Raw genomic sequence first — 21,945 nt, forward strand, 5'->3', positions numbered from 1 at the left:
TTATTCTTTGCTATCATCATGAGAAGGATACTCCTAGCTAGTCTGCTGGTCCCAGGAGGAGAAACGAGAGTAAAGCTTTCTTAAATGAGCAGCCTCAACCTGGCTGACCTTAGATTAGGCCACCCCCAGCAAAGCAGCAAATAAATGCTTATCACTCTATACCTCTGAGATTTTGTGCTTGTTACACAGCTATAGATAATCAGTATGTCCTTCCTTTCTTTTTTTAACTAATTTTTATTGGAGTACAGTTGATTTACAATGTTGTGTTAGTTTCTGCTGTACAACCAAGTTCATCAGTTATACATACAAATATATCCACTCATTTTTAGATTCTATTCTCATTTAGGTCATTACAGATTGAGTAGAGATCCTTATGCTATACAGTAGGTGTGTACTTGTTTTTGGTGTTACTTCATAAAGAAGCTGTCACTTTTTTTTTTTCTATAGTCTCTCAGTCTAGGAAATTTTAAATTACTATTTCTCAAGTTAGTTTGAATATCATCTTTCTTCATTTTGAACTTATCGATGCTCCATCTCCTCCCAGACTTGAAAGCAGTTTATTCATTATTTTTACATTTAGTAAAAGTATCATTTATATCCTTCTGGTTATTGAAATAGGCTTATGCTTTGTTCTAATGCGGTAGGCCTCTTCGTTTGTATAAAACCCACATCACAAGAGGCTTTAACATACCTCCTATATCAGGTCGAAGTTTATTATCATATCCTTCCAGGAGGTTGTTTAAGATGACTGTGACATCACCCTCCGGAACTTTTGGAGTCAAGACCCATGTTTTGTTAGAAGCATAATCTTCATAGTCATCATCAGATTTTTGTCTAGTGAGGCTAAGAAAAAAAAAAATTGATCAAGAATCACATAGACTCCATCCAAGTTGACTTTTAGTCACAGACCTTTGGTGGAAAATGAGAAACGAAGTAGGGTGATGGGAGTGTGTTACAATGGATTGCAGGGAAATTCTCAGCCGAGGGTTAGTCTAGCTAATTAAACTTCACAGAGGTAGATTAAAATCTATTCAGGTGTACTCTTTGGTTTTACAGAATGCTCTGTCCTCCCATCTATAAATATACTACGCTCTACCAGTTATCTTTGCCTTTTCTTTTGTTGATGTTCTTCCTGTCCACCTGCCCAACTTCACAAAGCACTTATTAAGGAAAAAATCACAAGCATTTTGTTGAAAGCAATGCTTAAATGATCATAATCTAGTCTAGGCGTTCAGGCATAATGTCTACTTCTTTCTCCTTTGAGAAGTTAACTTGTTCCAACCTATTAATGAAATAAGAGGCTGATAATTAGATTCATTCCCACACACCACCAGACAAATCTCTTCCTCCTCAACTGAACTACTAAGGAGAGCGTCAGTCTTGCTGCATTTTCTTCCCCCGGGGTGTGTGTATGTGTACTTTTCTCCCCTCCCTTGCACTGGAAGCAAGGGTGGTTCATTTATCCTTGATTGCTAAGAACCTGGTACTATGAAGAAAGATGTAGCTGTAGACTTTAAAATACTCTTTATTGTAGTAAAAGTTCCTAAGCTGGAAATTCATACTAATGGTTAATGTATTATTTATATAATCATAGAAATCAAATGATCTATTTTGAATGATCAAAAAGTGACATAATATTCTGATTCAGTTTTTTATGCCAAAACCTGTCAGAAAACCCACAACTAAACCCGAAGCTAAGGCTGATTTTGGAAGGATATTGAAATTCCTATAGTTTGTCTCCTCCTTGCCCCAAACTCCATGCCCCTGCCCCCAGCACACACATATACATAAGGTGATCATAGTTTCCAGACCTAGTGGGAGTGCAAACCTTGCCATTTTCATTTTCATCAATACTCAGTAAATATTGGTTACTTTTGATGTTTATGGTGAAATTAAAAATTACAAAATACTTTCTCATACCGATCCTCATCTTCAGTTTATTTGCTTAAAGATATGGTAAGAGTGAATCTTGTCAGAAATCAAATCACTGTCACATTATCCTGAATATACATCATGTTCTTAAACCATGTATTATACTCAATTGTCAATATATATATATATATATATACAGATATATATTTGTATGTATAGACAGATAGATGACTAAAGATGGTAAGTGAAAGCTGATTTTGTGATTAATTTTGTTTGAGAATGAGGATGGGAGATGAAGTTTTAAAAGTAATCACTGGCATGCATCAACTTAGTGAGTAATCTTTTTATCCCTTCAAAGCTTTACAAAAGGAAACATAAAAACTGAGTCACACACTCCCATGAAACCTAACATAGCCAATCTTAAATCTTGCACTTCAGTTAGCATAAGAAGTTAAACCAAATTTGAATTTCATAGATCACCCACAGAGGGTATGTGTGAGGGGCTGGACAAAGCTTCAGCCAGCACTCAAAACTACTTCAGTGCAGGCAGAGAGCAGCTGTCTGCTAGGAAAATTCCTCTTAAGCCTCAATTCATCATTTCTCTAGAGCACTGATGAACCCTGCGTAATAGAGTTCTAATCCTATGACCTGAATCTTACTAGTTTAAGAAGAAAAAAAAAAGTTATCTGATAAAGAAAATTTCAAATCCCTCTCATAACTCATTGAGAAAAGAATGTAGTTGACCCACTGGATGTTGGATGTCATCATTATGAAATTTTATCACTGTTTAATTTGTTCAGGCAAAAGTGCATTTTCTAAAGAATCTCAACCTCTTGCTTCCTTCCCCCTGAAGCTTCTCTCTCACTCCCTCTTTCCTCTCTGAAAAAATGTACCCTCTCAAAGTTTCTTCAAGGAAAGGAAATATATATTAAATAGCTATGTTTATTCACAGTACGTATTCATACTAGCAAATAAATAATCCAAGTATGATGGTGTCATGTTACCTTTATTACTATTTTCTGGAAAACCAGGAGGAAAAATACATTAAGTGAAAAGAAAAGGGATACTTCTTTAAAGGAATACTACTTTCTAGAATTTCACCTAGTAATTCTCTTGGAGCCATCATCTATTGGATGCCAAAATAGTAATCAAATAGATTATCTCAGGTGAAAGTGTCAGTGACAGATTTGGTCATAATTCAGGTTGCCTACTTAGCCACAAAGAGGTAAAGTGGAGTAGAGAAATTAAGAGCATATACTCAGAAAGTACCAGGTTTGACTTCTGGCTTCATATCTTGCCTGTCACTTACTCTTTTATGACCTTGGGCAAATGATTTAATCTTGCTAAGCTTCACAAAGTTCTCATCTTTAAAATAGAGTTAATACTATTATTCTATCACATTTTTTGTGCAAGATAACACTTGCTTCCCTGGTGGCTTGGGCAGTAAAGAATCTGCCTGCATTGCAGGAGACCCAGGTTCAATCCCTGGATTGGGAAGATCCCCTGGAGAAGGAAATGGTAACCCACTCCAGCATTCTTGACTGGAGAATCCCATGGACAGAGAGGCCTGGTGGGCTACAGTCCATGGGGTCTCAAAGAGTTGGATCTGACTGAGTGACTAACACTTTCAAGATAATGCTTATTAAGTGCTTAGGAGAGTACCTGACACATAGCCCTGAAAGTAGATTTATATAAAAAGTTTCAACCTCATAACTAAAACCTGAATCTTCAGACACCACTTCCAGGCTTTGATCTAATATGGGCTGAGAAGAACTAAAAACAGATGTTATCCAGGAAGAAAAATAATGAACCCCTACATTATAAATAAATGAAGTTTTTATTCTTTAGTGTGTTCCCAGCTGAGGTCTAAATTAACGGGGCTGATGAATAATCTGGGATTGTTTCCAGATTTGTTTAAAAAAAAAAGAAAAAAGAACCTCTCTCATTCAAAATTGGCTGTTTCTCCAGAATTCTCTGCTGTTAAGGTCACCTCACTTATAGATGGGAGCTCTAGTAATAATGACAATTAGATAAGGCATTCTGTGGTACTGTGAACTCCATGAAAACACCTGGGCAGAAATAGATTGATAATGATGCAAGAAAACTGATTAACAGTTGTGTGTGCTGAGAGCAAACTTGAACTTCTAGCTCAAGGCACCTACCTAAATGTAATGGCCTACGGAAATGATTATTTCTTCTTGTACCCTTTATAAACTGAATATAATCTTGCAGAGGAAAAGGACTGAAATTAACATTACTCTTACCATAATGAAAAACATTTTTTTTTTTTTTGTAGTCTGAGTGATAAGTCCTAAAAGACAGTGCCAGAAAAGGTTGTGAAGTTTTCATCTTTGAAAACTTTCAAAAAAAAAAACCTGTTAGAAAGCCATCCAATCAAGAGCCTTGAACCAACAGCATGAGAATTTCCTGGGAAATTTCTAGAGATGGAGAACCCTGGGCCAACCTGGATTCCTGAATCAGAATCTTTATTTTAACAGGTCTTCAAATGGTTCACATGCATATCAAAAGTTGAGAATCTCAGTCACAGAGTGAACCTGGGGTGCTTACCCTTGTGTGTGTGTGTCTGTGTGTGTGTGTGTGTGTGTGTGTGGTGTGTTGAGGTAGGCCCTTTAAAAAAGCACAGATTTCCAACTTCCTACTTTAGCTTTTCCAACTGAAATTCTCTGGTATAAATTAGAATATTACTTTTAATTTTCATCTTTACAGTTACATGCATGATTTGAGTGTAATGAGTTTATATTTATAATGAGGAAAATCAATTTAAGAAAAAAGTGACAAAAAAATAAATAGTGAAGAGATGAAAGGTTGTTCTCAATTAGACAGTAGGTCTTAAATATCTGAATGTTGGTACTTATTTTGGATAATTGACACTGTGAAGATAATCATGAAGTTTATACACTTTTAAATTTTAATCCAAGTATTTCATATTTTCACAGATTCAATCAAGCTCTCAGTTTTGTAGGAAGAAAAATCTAGTCATTGTACTTGCTTAGGGCAGTATATCAGCACACATTTGGATGAGAAACAATAAAAACATTTGTTTTCTCACTTGGGTATCTTCACATCCATTGGTATTTGGCATCATAAATACAGGATATATATTTTTCTTTCTCTGCCTAAAATCTCTTCTCTCCACCTCCCAAAGTGCTACTGATCATAGCTTATTCCTTATAAGCTTTCAATTTTCAACACAAAAATCACCTTCTCGGTATCAGTAGGGGTCATTCCTTACTGTTTCCTCTGCCTTTGTCACCCACCTGATCCTTCGTCTCTTCTCATCAGTCCTTCGACTGCTTCACAGCGTTTGTCACAATGGGTATTTACCGATTCGCATATTGTCTGTTTCCACTACTAAACTACAAATTCTATGAGTGCATATGAAATTTACAATTAAAACTTATGAAAAGAATCATTTTTTTCTGACTAGTTTTCCTAAGATAAATAATACCAACAATGGCTATTGTTATGTATTCACCATGTTCTACACATAAACTTTAAGGACTTCACATACATTCTCCCACTTTGACCTCTAAAACCCTGATACTCCTATAAATATCTCCATTTTACAGATGAAGAAAAACAGTGATATTTGCCAATAGTCGTTTAGTTTGCCAAAACCAAAATGTTTAACCATTATGCTGTGAGGGTTTGAGAAAGGAAATGGGGCCAAAGAATCTGCGATTTTACACTTATCAGAAAGTAAGATCAACTAAAACAAATGGGTGTTCAAGCTCATTTTCCCTTAGGACAATAAATTCGCTTATGCCTGAGTTCAATAAGAGTATGGCACCTTCAGCACAAAGTTAATAACATTCAAATTTCATAAACTTGCCATTGCAGATACCAATGATTTGATCTTCTCACACTGAGGAATAAAAGTGGAGCTTGTAATTTAACTTAATGGATGTGATCAACTTACTCTCTAAGTTCTTTCATGACTTGGAAAGCAGTGCATGCTGCAGTGTTAAGGCATAAGTTTATTTCAAAGACCATCCTCCAGCTACTGCAAAAGGTGGACTTGGGTATAAAGTGTAGGAGCAGCTATGCTAGGTAAGTATATATCCTCAGGGGGTGGAGGGGACTTAGAATCTGATCATAGGAGGAGGAGACTTCATTCTGTACATCCCTGAAGGATAAGGGATTCTTGAGCAACACTGTGGTTTAGTGAGAAGGAGAACCGGGGCACAAGCTGCTCTTTCATATGCGGCCTTTAGTGGCCAATGGAATTCTGTATCTCCTAGGGAGGAGACGTAAGAACCTGTGCAGAACCTTTCAGGAAGGGTGCTCTATGCACAGGTGTGTATGTGAGTATATACATGCACAGAGGCTAGAGTAAGGGTAGGCGTATGTCTAAGGATCAATTCTGATGAATTGTTCTACTTACAGTGACGCCCCATTAGCTCATACCATGCTCAATATTTTTTTCAATTTTTTTTTCAATTTTATTTTATTTTTAAACTTTACATAATTGTATTAGTTTTGCCAAATATCAAAATGAATCCATCACAGGTATACATGTGCTCCCCATCCTGAACCCTCCTCCCTCCTCCCTCCCCATACCATCCCTCTGGGTCGTCCCAGTGCACTAGCCCCAAGCATCCAGTATCATGCATTGAACCTGGACTGGCATCTCGTTTCATACATGATATTTTACATGTTTCAATGCCATTCTCCCAAATCTTCCCACCCTCTCCCTCTCCCACAGAGTCCATAAGACTGTTCTATACATCAGTGTCTCTTTTGCTGTCTCGTACACAGGGTTATTGTTATCATCTAAATTCCATATATATGCATTAGTATACTGTATTGGTGTTTTTCCTTCTGGCTTACTTCACTCTGTATAATAGGCTCCAGTTTCATCCACCTCATTAGAACTGATTCAAATGAATTCTTTTTAATGGCTGAGTAATACTCCATTGTGTATATGTACCACAACTTGCTTATCCATTCATCTGCTGATGGACATCTAGGTTGCTTCCATGTCCTGGCTATTATAAACAGTGCTGTGATGAACATTGGGGTACACGTGTTCTGGTTTCCTCAATGTGTATGCCCAGCAGTGGGATTGCTGGATCATAAGGCAGTTCTATTTCCAGTTTTTTAAGGAATCTCCACACTGTTCTCCACAGTGGCTGTACTAGTTTGCATTCCCACCAACAGTGTAAGAGGGTTCCCTTTTCTCCACACCCTCTCCAACATTTATTATTTGTAGACTTTTGGATTGCAGCCATTCTGACTGGTGTGAAATGGTACCTCAGAGTGGTCTTGTAATTAGGTCAGACGGAGGAGCCTGGTAAGGCTGCAGTCCATGGGGTCGCTAAGAGTCAGGCACAACTGAGAGACTTCACTTTCATTCACTTTCATGCATTGGAGAAGGAAATGGCAACCCACTCCAGTATTCTTGCCTGGAGAATCCCAGGGATGGGGAAGCCTGGTGGGCTGCCGTCTATGGGGTTGCACAGAGTCGGACACGACTGAAGCAACTTAGCAGCAGCAGCAGCAGCTGTTGGTAAATGTGTTTATTTGACTAAGTCAACTATCAGATGTGTATATTCCAATGTAAAATTGCAAGCTGTTTATTAACAATTGCTGAAGACCTATATCAAATAAATGACTGAGGGGTTTTATTAGCAAAGATGAATTTTATTGCAAGTATCAGAATATTTGGGCTTCTCAGGTGACTCAGTGGTAAAGAATCCATCTGTCAAGCAGGAGATGCAGGCTCAATCCCTGGGCCAGGGAGATCCCCAGGAGAAGGAAATGGCAACCCACTCCAGTAGTCTTGTCTGGGAAATTTCATGGACAGAAGAGCCTGATGGGCTGAAGTCCATGGGGTCACAAAGAGTTGTAAACTACTTAGTGACTAAATAGCAAACAGCATCAGAATATTCAGACTAAATTGGAAGGGATATATAATTTTAAACCTAGTGTAGTATAAGCTTCCTGGTGCTTCAATTCAGCTTCTCATCTATGTATTTAACAACTTGGATTCTTTCTATATTGTCCTTCTGTCCTCCATGGTATCAGCTTCAACCCAAAGATGGCTTAACTGTATGATCAGAACTGAAATGAAACTCGCTCAGTCATGTCCGACTGTTTGTGACCCCATTGACTATACAGTCCATGAAATTCTCCAGGCCAAAATACTGGAGTGGGTAGCTGTTCCCTTCTCCAGGGGATCTTCCCAACCCAGGGATCGAACCCAGGTCTCCTGCATTGCAGGCGGATTCTTTACCAGCTGAGCCACAAGGAAAGCCTGTATGATCAGAAGATGCTAACAAAAACTTTCCTCTATGCATTCTTATGTACATCCATGAAAAGAGATAAACTCTTCTAGATATTTAGTTTTCTAAAAGTCCCTAGAAGTTCTCATTTTGTGAATCACTAGCCTGAATACATATGAATTTATACATAAGAAACCAAATCTATAGCTAAAGGATGGGACTATGTTCATTATTTTGGTGTAATTATATATCCTTCCACTAGTATCAAAGATGAAATCGTCATCCCCAATGACATATGGACTTCAGAAACCAAATGAAAATTGGGATATTTAAGATAAGGACAGAAAATATGGAGAAGACAACCATAGCACTCACTAGGAACAGAAGGTGTAAACAGAAAAAAAGAGTCCATGTCAGGTCATATTCTAGGCTTATTATTAAAGTCCATTTTCTTTGGGCTAGCCCCCTCACTGTGATTTGCTGTTGCTGCTGTTGTTTATTTGTTAAATTAAAGTGAGAGAATATGGACCATCTAGGACTCATGCACAGCTGAAAGGAAAACATTGTGGCATTATCTGCTAATGATGAACACATATGTATCCTATTGCCGAGAAAGTTTATTACTATATTTAATCCAAAAAGAAATGCATAATGTATCTGGTACAAGAATAGATAAGAATGTTCATAGTTGCATTATTGATAATAGAAATTCATATAACAAATAGTAGAATGCACAAATAAAATATGGCATATTTACATAGTGAAGTGTTATACAATACAAATTAGTGAACTACTGCTATGTGCAGCAAAACAAATCTGAAAAATTTAGTAGTCTCACAAGCACACCAAAACCATAACTCTCTGCGGAACAACCATGGCTGAAAAAGACTGGAAACTATCATGGTGCTTTTCAGGTCTACTACATCCTTCTACTTTTCTGTATTTTCATTCTATTCATTTTTGAGGGTCTTATATTGAAACTCCAACTAAAAATTTTAACTTATCTATTTAAAAAATAAGTACTATAATGGAACTATCTGTAACTTCGTTCTGTATTTTCCAAGTCTCGTGTAAATGTATTATTATACTATCATAATTTAAAAAATAAACAGAAAAAAAAGACTAGATCCTACCAGAAAAGATCTTCTCCAACTGAAGACATAAAGAAAGAACTACAGTGAGATGGGTAGGAGGGGTGGACTCACAATTTAATCAAATCCACAAAGTGGAAAATAATTGTATTGGAGAGATTCTTCCACAGGAGTGAGAGTTATAAGCCCCAGGTCAGGTTCCACAACCCAGTGTTCTAGTAGGTGGAAGACAAGCCCAACAGAGCATGTGGCTTTGAAGGCCAGCAGGGCTTAACTGCAGGAGCCTCACAGGACTTCCCTGGTGGCTCAGATGGTAAAGCGTCTGCCCGCAATGTGGGAGACCAGGGTTTAATCCCTGGGTCAGGAAGATCCCCTGGAGAAGGAAATGGCAACCCATTCCAGTACTCTTGCCTGGAAAATTCCATGGACTGAGGAGCCTGGTAGGCTACAGTCCATGGGGTCGCAAAGAGTTGGACACGACTGAGTGACTTCACTTCACTTCACTAAGGACTAAGGAAAACAAGAGTTCACTCTAACAGTGCACACAAAAACCTCATGCACACTGGAACCCAAGGGCAAGATCAGTAATTTGTTAGGAGCATGGGCCAGACCTAACCTGGTCTTGGAAAGTCTCCTGGTATGAGCTATGGCTCACTTTGGGGACATAGAGGCTGGCACCAGATGTATTGCAGAAACACAGCAGCTGCCGTATCGACTCATTAGGACCAAGATCTGGCCCTACCCAGAAGCCTATGGGTGCCAGTGCTGGGATGCCCCAGGCCAAACAACTAACGGGGCAGGAGCATGGCCCCACCCATCAGCAGACAGGCTGCCTAAAGTCTAAATAGCCCAGCAGCATCTGAACAAAGCTGGGCTTGACAACCAACCAGACTCGGGACCAACTAAGCCTACCAGACCATCCCCATAGTCAGATGCCACAGCAGAAGGACCCAAGCAGACCTCTTAGGGGAAACTCCTAAAGTATATAGCTTGGGTGACCACGGGGACTGCTCTGCTGGGACTCATAGGATTTCTCCAAGGTCAAGAAACTGAACTATTCTACCACAGAAATAAAAATATAAACAGCAACTTAGACAAAATGAGGCAACGGATGAAGGAACAGGATAAAACCCCAGAAAAACTAAGTGAAATGGAGACAGGCATTCTATTGGAGAAAGAGTAAAGAAAAATGATCTGAAGATGATCAAAGAATTCAGAAGAATGGATACAGAGAATGGGAAGTTATAAGTTTTTAACAAAGAGAAAATATGAAGAAAAACTAAAAAGATGAAGACTACAATAACTAAAATGAAAAATACACTAGAAGGAAAAACAATATTCTCACGTTCTTGCTTGTGTACATTTTGCCGCAAATAGGAAGCCGTCTTCAAAACCTGAATTATTTGGACAAAACTCATCCTGTACACTATACACCAATGCAGAATTTTTAGAAGGCAGTTAGCTGAAGTGGAGTTCCAAGTATGTTGCTCTTATGCAGTAAAAATTTTTCTACACGGTGGCAGAACTTAGACACTATACTTGCATTGTTATTGGACTGTGACCACATGGTGACAAATGAGGCCACTGCAACTTTGGGGCCACTCTCCCTCACTCTAGAAACACACGTGAAGTTTGCCTTTTTTGCTATATTCTGACTACTGACATCCAAGACCAATTTTAACCACAGAAGATAGCAAACTATAAAGTTAATATCAGAGAAGAATATAATTATTTACCCTCAAAAAATAGTTCAAGAAGGAAATACTCTGAATTTCTTCATTTATATGATGACTGTCATTCACCAGGAATGTGAAATGTCCAGCCTAGACTGAATGTCTGATACTGAATACAGACCAATTGTTCTTATTCTGGCAGCATGTTAAAATTACCCAGAGGGCTTAAAAAAATAACAGTGCTGAAAGCTTACCCCTTAAGATACTAATTTAATTAGACTAGGATGAGATGGCAGCAATGATATTCACTAACTCTAAAGTGCAGCCTGGATGAAGAGCTACTGCAAGTGTGTGACAGAGCTACATGGACTTCCTTTTCTAAATAAACAGCATGTTGGTAACTGCTCTCAAGCAAGTCAAATAAATGTCACTTACTACAGTGTTTCAAGGTATACTGCAAATTCAAATTAGCATCATTTTGAATCAAGATCCTATGTCTTACTAAGATCACTTTATATCAGTGTTTCCCAAAGTCTGAGCCACTAGCTGCTAGTACCCAAAGCCGTTTTAAGTGTCATTTATGCATAGCATTAAATGATACTGAAATCTATAATTAGAAAGTTTTCCTCATTTCACACTAGCTCATCCAATCATATTAAAGATAAGTCTCAGTTTATCTGTAATGTGTCTTTATCCACATTCTGCAATTCGCTAACCTACTTTCTCAAGAGGAGTACCAGCAAGCTTTACACCTCTGGTAGACAACAACGTATAATGAAAACTTGATAACATTGTTGTGACTTCACTGTATTTACTTTATGGTTTTCTTCTATTATGAAAAATGAAACTTATTTTCTGGGTTTAATACTTTTATTAAGTTTATTAAATAAACTAGTTAGATTTAAGGGCTTCCTGACGGCTTGGGCTTCCCTCATGGCTCATATGGTAAAGCATCCACCTGCAATGCGGGAGACATGGGTTTGATTCCTGGTTTGGGAAGATCCCCTGGATGAGGGCATGGCAACCCACTCCAGTGTTCTTGCCTGGAGAATTCCATGGACAGAGGAGCCTGGTGGACTACAGTCCATGGGGTTGCAAGAGGAGGACATGAATTAGTGACTAAGCACAAGCACAAGCTAGATTTAAAAGACATTGATTTATGAAAAATAGTAAGCAAAAACATAACCTAGTGTCACTGAAATGTGGCAAGAAGGTGGGGGAATTTGGGAAATAATGTCTTGTGAGTTTAGATTTCTCTATCCTTCAGTTAATCAGCCTGTATTTGAGAATCTTTTGTGCAAAGTACCATTGCAGATGGAAAGATGTGCAAAGCACAATGCTGATATCAAAACACATCTCATCTATTTTGGGAGACAAATACCTGAACAGCTAGGGAAAAAAATGCAACACTTAAATCACAGTGCAAGGCAATAACAGAAACATTGTCACATGGTAGAATGTGGCTGATCTCTGTCTACCAGCACTTCCAACTTGATATGAAGGTTATTTCTATCAACATGCATCTGTAATCAGTTCCACATCTCCCTTTCTATGATAAGAGTAATATTTTTCTCTAGAGCATAAAACATTTGGGGGAACTGATAAAACATCTATTTCTGTTTTATTGACTATACCATAGCCTTTGACTGTGTGGATCCCAATAAACTGTGTAAAATTCTGAAATAAATGGGAATACCAGACCACCTGACCTGCCTCTTGAGAAATCTGTATGCAGGTCAGGAAGCAACAGTTAGAACTGGGCATGGAACAACAGACTGGTTCCAAATAGGAAAAGGAGTACATCAAGGCTGTATATCATCACCCTGCTTATTTAACTTATATGCAGAGTACGTCATGAGAAACACTGGGCTGGAGGAAGCCCAAGCTGGAATCAAGATTGCCGGGAGAAATATCAATAACCTCAGATATGCAGATGACACCACCCTTATGGCAGAAAGTGAGGAAGAACTAAAGAGGTTCTTGATGAAAGTGATAGAGGAGAGTGAAAAAGTTGGCTTAAAGTTCAACATTCAGAGAACAAAGATCATGGCACCTAGTCCCATCACTTCATAGCAAATAGATAGAGAAACAGTGGAAACAGTGGCAGACTTTATTTTGGGGGGCTCCAAAATCACTGCAGATGGTGACTGCAGCCATGAAATAAAAAGACAGTTAACTCCTTGGAAGGAAAGTTATGACCAACCTAGACAGCATATTAAAAAGCAGAGACATTACTTTGCCAACAAAGGTCCATCTAGTCAAGACTATGGTTTTTCCAGTGGTCATGTATGGATGTGAGAGTTGGATTATAAAGAAAGCTTATACAATATTTTAAAGTAATTAGCCTCCAACTAAAATAAATAAATTTATATTAAAAAAAAAAGAAAGAAAGAAAGCTGAGCACCGAAGAATTGATGCTTTTGAACTGTGGTGTTGGAGAATACTCTTGAGAGTCCCTTGGACTACAAGGAGATCCAACCAGTCCATCCTAAAGGAGATCAGTCCTGGGTGTTCATTGAAAGAACTGATGTTGAAGCTGAAACTCCAATATTTTGGCCACCTGATGCAAAGAGCTGACTCATTTGAAAAGACCCTGATGCTGTGAAAGATTGAAGGAGAGAGGAGAAAGGGAAGACAGAGGATGAGATGGTTGAATGGCATCACCTACTGAATTGACATGAGTTTGAGTAAACTCTGGGAGTTGGTAATGGACAGGGAGGCCTTGCGTGCTGCAGTTCATGGGGTTGCAAAGAGTCGGCCACGCCTGAGCAACTGAACTGAAAAACTTTTGCTTCCTCTTCTAGAAAAATAGAAGGTAATAAACATGAACATTCAAAGTTGTCCTCTTACTTATAAGGGGGCAACAAGTGGATAGAACTAATGTGTGTTTTCTCATGGTCCCAGAACAAGAGGTCAAACAGTTCTAAAATAGTATACAGGTCCTGGAGAACCAGTTTATAAAAAGGAAGTCTGGTTATGCATCCATTATCAAATGTATTCAGATATGTATTCAAATATACTTTAGATGTATGGACAATTTATATTGCTATAGTTTGTGTTATTCTGTCGTAGCAAGAAATGAAATATTATCCTCATTTTGTTAATATACAGATGTTTCTAACTAGGAGCAAATTTGTTTAGGGGACTGACTGAATTTTCATTTTTACATGGAAATTTTACCAATATGTATACATCCTAGTGACCATGAGTCTGGGAATTTTTCTTTAGAGAAAGAAAATTTTCTTTTTTTTCTTTTCTAAAATTGTGCTATAGTCTTTTAAGTTCGATTCATGCAAATTTGAAATTTGTTCCTGTGGTGTGACCACTTTTAGAAGACTATTCTTAAGTTTTCATTATTTGGCTCTTCCTAGATAAACATTTTCTGGAGAAGGCAATGGCACCCCACTCCAGTACTCTTGCCTGGAAAATCCCATGGACGGAGGAGCCTGGTAGGCTGCAGACCATGGGGTCTCGAAGAGTCGGACATGACTGAGCGACTTCACTTTCACTTTTCACTTTCATGCATTGGAGAAGGAAATGGCAACCCACTTCAGTGTTCTTGCCTGGAGAATCCCAGGGACCGGGGAGCCTGGTGGGCTGCCGTCTATGGGGTCGCACAGAGTCATACCGACTGAAGCGACTTAGCAGCAGCAGATAAACATTTTCTCAAAATCAGTGTGTTATCAATCACTTAAAAAAGTTAATCAAGTTTTAGGTTTCAGCCTTGTTGTTAGTATTTTTCTTCCTCCCCTTCCCTCTCCCTTCATTACATGAATAGTCCATTTTATTTCTATTCTACATCATGTAAGTTTACATAATTAAGAATTATGAATACTCCAGAAGTTGTGTATTTATTCACTCATTTGTTATTATTCACAGACATCGTCTATGAGCTGAACACTATTCTCAGCTTTTTTGCCTATGAAAATATAGTAGATGTTGTTTTAAAAAGTTCCACGCTGGCAGTAAACATAGAAAGTCCAAAATTACTTTTGTTCTTAGAAATCTGGAACAATGTAAAAGAAATTCCCAGTGGAATTTGAAATATCACAGCTTCACCCAAACCTTAAAGATGTTTTAAATCAGCATGCTGGCTTTGTAGAGAAACTAAAAGTTTATATGATAGGAAAAAGGTCAATTTGTGTCATTTACAGTTTTACAAATTTAGATCCTTGTCACACAATAGGTTGACTGCTTTATCATTGTCATTATAGGATAATGAATTCATGTTGCAAAGAATATGTCTTAAGGGAATAACTTACTGTCTTTTCTCAGTAGTGAATTTTTACCTTTTTCAAGAGATTGCAAACATGTTGCACACATTAAAAAAGGAGCTCCCACAGAATCCATGCTTCTCCCTGCATTACCCCTATCATTATTCTATCCAGTCTTTCCAATATCCTCAGGTACATGGTCACAAGTAGAATCAAAGCAGATCACATAGCCATTAAGAAATGTATCAATTCAATCAAGAATGTATTCTCAAGTGAAATAAAGGAAAACACTATTTTGTCTGGAAAACTTGATATGATCATATTTATGTAAGCATTTCTGAAAAAATTATCACATAAGTATAAAATCCATTATTCCAGAATGTAAATTTTCAATCCTCCCAGGCAATCAGAGTGGGGTTGTTCAGTAATGTTAGCCATATGCTTACTCTTACACAAAGTTGCCAAATTGATCCCCATTTTTAGTTCTCACCAGTAATGTATGAGAGTTCCATTTGGTTCACATACTTACCAACACCTGGTCTGGTCAGTATTGTTTTTGTTTTACCCATTCTGGTTGGTGTGTAGTGTTACCACATCATGGTCTTAGCTCGCATTTATCTCAAGGTAATGTGGGACTTCTGTTCATGTGCTTACTGACACCACAGTAACTGAGCTGACTCTCAAAGGCAGTATGCTGAATCTACACATATGACATTCCTGAAAAGGAAAACTACAGTGATGAAGTAGTAGTTGTTTCCAGGAGTTAAGAGTGGGGGAAGGATGTGGCTACAAGGGGTTACAGGAGGAACTTTTGTGGCTGCTGGTAGAACTGTTCAGCAGCCTGATTTGGGATACTGAATTATAAGAATTGACATGTGTGTTAAAATTCATACAACTGTACACTGATACAGGTCAGTTTGCTGTCTGTATGTTAACTAAAAAATAAAACTATTATGCTGTAAAGTAAATCACTGAATTTTTCAAAATATTCATTGACATGAGACTTTTGTGAAATTTCCTAAAGTGTGAGGTAAGTGAGTCTAAGCACTAAAAAATCTCCTGGGGAAAAGGAAACTTTTTATTAATAAAATGGCAGTTTTTCTTTTTCTTATTTGATGTGTAGATTTTTGTATATCTTTCAAGCTCTAAGAAGTATTACCTTCTGTGGTTCTATTTTATGTAGATGAAGTTCAATAATATATTTTATGGATGGGAATAAATGTACATTTGTTAATGTTCCCTGTGAGAATCTGTTAAAATTTAAAAATCATTCAGGCCAATAACTGCTCCCCAGAAAACCTATTAATTTGGAATTAAACTATCTTTTCCATTTTTTAGATGCAAAACATTTATCTTTATAAAAATATATGTTTAAACACACAACTTAAATATAAATCATTTCATAGTGCCATAATTCTATGGCATTCATAATGATGCCAAAAAAAAGACCATGTTTTAAGTAATTGATATAATAGCAGAATCAATAGTTTTTTTTTTTTCCTGCTAAGATTTTGCAGCAAGATGTAGAGCAACACTATATATAATTCTAAGGAAGCTATAGGTAAACAGTTTAGTTAATTGCCAAGCAACTTAAAATTATTAGGCAAACTGCAACCCTCACCATTCCCCAAATCATAGAGGCACACTTCTTCCATAAGAACAAAACTGATGGTATTATTATATGAAGTATTTTCCTGAATTTAAAATATTCACTATGGCCACAAGACTACACCATACAAAGTAGCCTTCTGCTTCCCAAATCCTATATCCTGACCTCTTCATCCATGATCACTGTCCTCTATACATGTGGGCTATATTTTATTTCCTGACCCACACCAAATTTTTCCTCTATTCAAGGCCCTTGAACCTGCTGTTACCTATAATAAGAAAGGGCTTCTCTTCAATCTTTTCATGGCTAAATTTTTTTTAATATGCTTACAATCTCAACTTCTTATCCATTACTCAGATAGGACTTTCCTGAGTTTTCTAATATAGATTGTTTCTTTTTTCACCACATCACACCTTTTAGTTATGTAACATTTATCACAGTTTGAAAGTTGTTTATTTACTATCTGCCTGTTCCTAGACTGCAATGTCTAAGAGGATTATGAAGATGTCTGTTATTCCATTTTAATCTCCAATCCCTAGTACAGTACTAAACAAGCATTAGGAATGCAATAACTATTTATAGCAAGAAGGCAGGAGGCAAGAAGGAGGAAATTTGTCTACTTTGCATTTATTTTCATTCTGCATTTAACATAGTGCTTGAGAGCTTGATTCGTTTTTATGTTCATTATATTGAAAACTAATATGTATGTGTACATATGGGTGGTGGTTTTCCTAGTTGCATACATTTGAAAAATTTAACTCTACTCTTAAATTCTTAACAGTTCATTGAATCTAAATTACATCTGTATTTAGGAAAATAATTGTTAGGAAAAAAGTTTCTCTGCTGTATGGAGAATGAATCAGAAGGCAAAAAACCGGCATCAGAAAGGTCCATTAGATGGCTGATGCAGTAACCTAGGGGACAGATGGAGTTGGATTTTACTCTGTTATCAGATCCATAAGGGACACGCAAAAAAAATGGGGAATCAGTCAAAAACTTGAATAGAAAAACATCAGCTCTCTCTTCTTTGCATATAGTTAAAGAAACTGTCTTCAGGAAGAAGGCCTATATGTCAGCACATATTTCATTGTTATTGGGATTTGGCCCATGCATAATAGACATTTTATTATATATAATATGGATCTAAAATGAATGAACAGTATTGTCATTCCAGAAACTTAGGGAGCTTTATTCAATTTTCTCATCTTACACAAATTAAGACAGGGGAATAGAGAATTACAGAATTTTTATCAAAAAACCCCTCTCCTGTACTTTTCCCAAGTTCAAAGTTTAGTAGCGGTGGAGAGGCTACTTGTGCCTCTTGGGATATCCCAGGAAATAAATAATGACCCTGTAGTAGTAAAAACAATAACAACATATAAGAGATGCTTACCATGTGCCACGTTCAATGTATTATGTCAATTACTACTCAAAATAAGCTTAAGGGGAATTATTGTCTTTTTTGTTTTTATACAAAGAGACTAAGGATGAATGAAGTTAAGTAAATTTACTGAGGGTCATCACGTAGTGAATGTCAAGGGTAGAAATATGAATACTAGGCAAGTGCAGGTCCATGGCTTATGCTCTTACGGACTGCACTACACTGTAGGACTTGCTCTTTTGTTTTGGTCACCAGCCATGTATGCTGGACTTAGGTGCTATGGAAAAGATGAAAAGATTTTTTAAAAAGAAGATAAATTTCAGGGAAAGGGAGATGCCATTATTATTATTAAATTCATTAAACAGTAATTCCAGTTTCCTGGTGGCTCAGAGGTTAAAGCGTCTGCCTCCAACGAGGGAGACCCGGGTTCAATCCCTGGGTTGGGAAGATCCCCTGGAGAAGGAAATGGCAACTCACTCCAGTACTCTTGCCTGGAAAATCCCATGGATGGAGGAGTCTGGTGGGCTACAGTCCACGGGGTTGCAAAGAGTCGGACATGACTAAGTGACTTAACTTTCACTTTTCCAGTTCCAGTTCAGTCGCTCAGTCGTGTCTGACTCTTTGTGATCCCATGAAACAGTAATTACTGAACATTTATCAGAAGCAAGGCACTTTTCTAACAGTCTGGAGTATAGCAGAGGACAAAACAGCATCTCTGTTCTCGTCCATCCTAGATTCTAGCTGAGTGAGACAGAAAGTAAAAAATTAAAATAATAAATCAGTAGGTGTCATAATACGAAAATTTTCTAATTACTGAAGACTGTAAATACTAAGGAAAGGTGAAACATAGAAGAGAACTGGAGTTGTGAATATAGGATTGATGGACATTTGCAATAGTGCACTGAATGATCAGTGTAGGCATTGAGAAGGCAATATTTGAGCAAAGATGTGAAGAAGGTGAATAAAGTAGTGGATATCAGGAAGAAATGAATCAAATAGGGAACATAATACTAAATATACTTTCTTAAATACTTTAAAAATTATCATAACAGAACTGAGAAAAAATGAGAAATGTTATGTTCTCATTTAACACCAATGTGATGGATTCCCAAGAAGAGGCAGAACTTGCTAGAGAAAGCCAAAAACCACTCCTGCATTCTTTTTCCTTCAGCCAGTTTGGGACCATATAATGGAAGTTAAAAGATTCAATGAGAGAGCAGTTCTTATGGAATAAGGTTGTTGGCCTAACTGCAGAAAGAGCTACAGCAGTTTCATATTCCCTCCTCACAGTGACATATGTTCCACCTCTCCCTCAAGGCAAGTGGAAAACAAAGTCAAGAAACTCACTCATAGATGAAGTTAGTGAAGACTAACAGAGATAACTGCTATCTCTACCCATAACAGAAAACTTGCATTATTTACTTCTTAATGCTGTTTCAGCACAGGGTAGACAGAGAATTCTTAGCAAAATTTGGCCTGTGGTCTCTATAATTTAAGCAGCCTAAGTGACTAATGTGGCTTGATTCTTTCCTGAAAAAGTCTAAAGAAGATAAGCTGGTTTGAACAATCCCTATAGTGAATCTGAGTCAGAAAAACACCATTACTTTCAGAAGCTGACAAGTAATTTTTCAGAGTCTGTTTTTCATTCATTCATTCTTCCTGAGCTAAATGGATGCCAGAAAAATAGTCATGCTGGAATCGTGCTGTTTATTTAGAGTTTATAGTGCAACTCTAGTAATAAAATGCTAGTATAAAGTCAGAGTGGATGTATTTTTGGAGTGGAGTGAAGGACTGTCATGAAACATCAAGTCCCTACAGCATGACCCATGTCAGGGAATAGTGCAATTCTCAAGGTTCCCAGGGGGAGGAAGGAGGAAGAGGGTTAGCTTCACAGAACCCATCCAACTCCCCCATGAAAGAATGACTCAGTATGCAGACCTCTTTCACCCAGAAAGTACAGTAAGATCTTTCTGCAAATGTAACCGTCCTTCCTACCTCGACCCTAATCTTGAAAAAAGCCAAAAGCAGCATAATAAAAAGAGGGGGAGCCTTTAGAACATGATGTAATAGGTGGGCTGCAGAAATCTTAAGTCAGGCCTGATGAGAGAACAGAAAAGATAAAAAAGAAAAAATTGAAGTGAGTGAGAGATTGAAGGATCAATTTAGATGAATTTAATACCTGAAAATGAGATTACAAACTCTAAAATGAATGGAAAGTTTTGACATTGGATATATATTGTCCAGATGTGGTGTTGGGGCGGGGAGGGGTAGATTCAACAGATGATGTTTAAAAAGAAACATAATTTCTAGACCATAGCTATGTAATTCCAGCATGTTCAATAAATCAGTTACAGAGAAATTCAACCATATTTTAAGTATCATTTCATAATAGAAGGCTTACAATGAAAGATGTTTAAATTAATAGCATCTAAACATGACTATATCTCTGTTACCATTCACTCTCCCAATTATTAGGGGTGAACATCACCTATCACAATATATCAATATAATTAAATATCTTACAGATATTAAACAAGTGGTAGTTATAGGGTTAAGGGACTTCCCTGAAATAATTTAGTTTATAAATTATACCATACACAAAAATAAACTCAAAATGGATTAAAGACCTGAGTGTAAGGCTGGACACTATAAAACTCTTAGAGGAAAACATAGGCAGAACATTCTGACATAAACTGCAGTAATATCTTTTTCAATCTATCTCCTAGAGTAATGAAGGAAAAAACAAAACAAAACAAATGGGACCTAATTAAACTCAAAAGCTTTTGCATAGCAAAAGAAACCATAAGCAAAACAAAAAGACAACCCATGGAATGAGAGAAAATATTTGCAAAGGATGCAACTGACAAGGGATAATCTCCAAAATTTACAAACAGTTCATGCAGCTCAATATCAAAAAAACAAACAATCCAATTAAAATATAGGCAGAAAACCTAAATAGACATTTCTCCAAAGAAGACATGCAGATGGCCAAGAGGCATGTGAAAAGATGCTCAACATTGCTAATTACTAGAAAAATGCAAATCAAAACTATAATGAGGTACCACTTCACACCAGTCAGAATGGCCATCATCAAAAAATCTAACAATAAATGCTGGGGAGGGTGTGGAGAAAAGGGAACCATTCTACACTGTTGATGGGAATGTAAGTTGGTTCAGCTACTACGGAAAACAGTATGGAGGTTCCTTAAAAAATTAAAAATAAAACTACCATATGACTAGCAATCCCACTCCTGGACTTAGGTGAAAGGAGGAGATACTAGAATAAAATAGGTAAAATAGATTTTAAAAATTGATAATTTATTAACATAATTCCTTGGAATTATGTTAATAATTTCAGCAATCTATTCTCTTGCTGAAAGATTATAGTTTCTTATTATTGAAAAGTAACTTGAGGGAGTTCCCTGGTGGCTTAGTAGTTAGGATTCTGGGCTTTCACTGCCATGGCCCAAGTTCAATTCCTGGTCTGCGAACTCAAATCCTGCATGCCTCACAGTCTCCTTCTGCACATATTTTTAAAGGTCATACACAGTACATTTTGCACATAATTTTAAAATCTTCAAAACTCTATTTTTTATCATATTGTATCCAACTCTGAAATTAATTGATGCTCAACAGGTATTTATATTTAAGACAGGTGTGTGTGTGTGTCTGTTTTTCCCTTTTTGACATAGTTGACTATATTGGGTTGACAAAGAATCAGGGAAGATGCCTCAGCTGGAGGCAGTGGTAGGATAATAAATCTACTTTCACGCATCTGTAACTTGAAGACCTATTTACTGGATGGGGGTGAGTAGAGCATAAGCCTTTCAACTGGCCATTGATTGGTAAATTTAGTTTGTG

General features: G+C 37.3%; 1 protein-coding gene across 2 annotated transcripts in view; it reads right to left on the reverse strand.

Moving 5' to 3' along the window:
• GABRG2 (gamma-aminobutyric acid type A receptor gamma2 subunit) overlaps positions 1-21,945 on the reverse strand; it is a 129,529-nt gene that overhangs the window by 99,618 nt on the left and 7,966 nt on the right. For both annotated transcript variants that reach the window (XM_027545755.1, XM_027545754.1), the window contains exon 2: positions 692-843. In XM_027545755.1, coding sequence (XP_027401556.1) covers positions 692-843 — 152 coding nt within the window. The remainder of the gene's footprint in view (positions 1-691; positions 844-21,945) is intronic.

The sequence above is a fragment of the Bos indicus x Bos taurus genome, chromosome 7, assembly GCF_003369695.1.
Source record: "Bos indicus x Bos taurus breed Angus x Brahman F1 hybrid chromosome 7, Bos_hybrid_MaternalHap_v2.0, whole genome shotgun sequence".
Classification (NCBI taxonomy): Eukaryota; Metazoa; Chordata; class Mammalia; order Artiodactyla; family Bovidae; genus Bos; species Bos indicus x Bos taurus.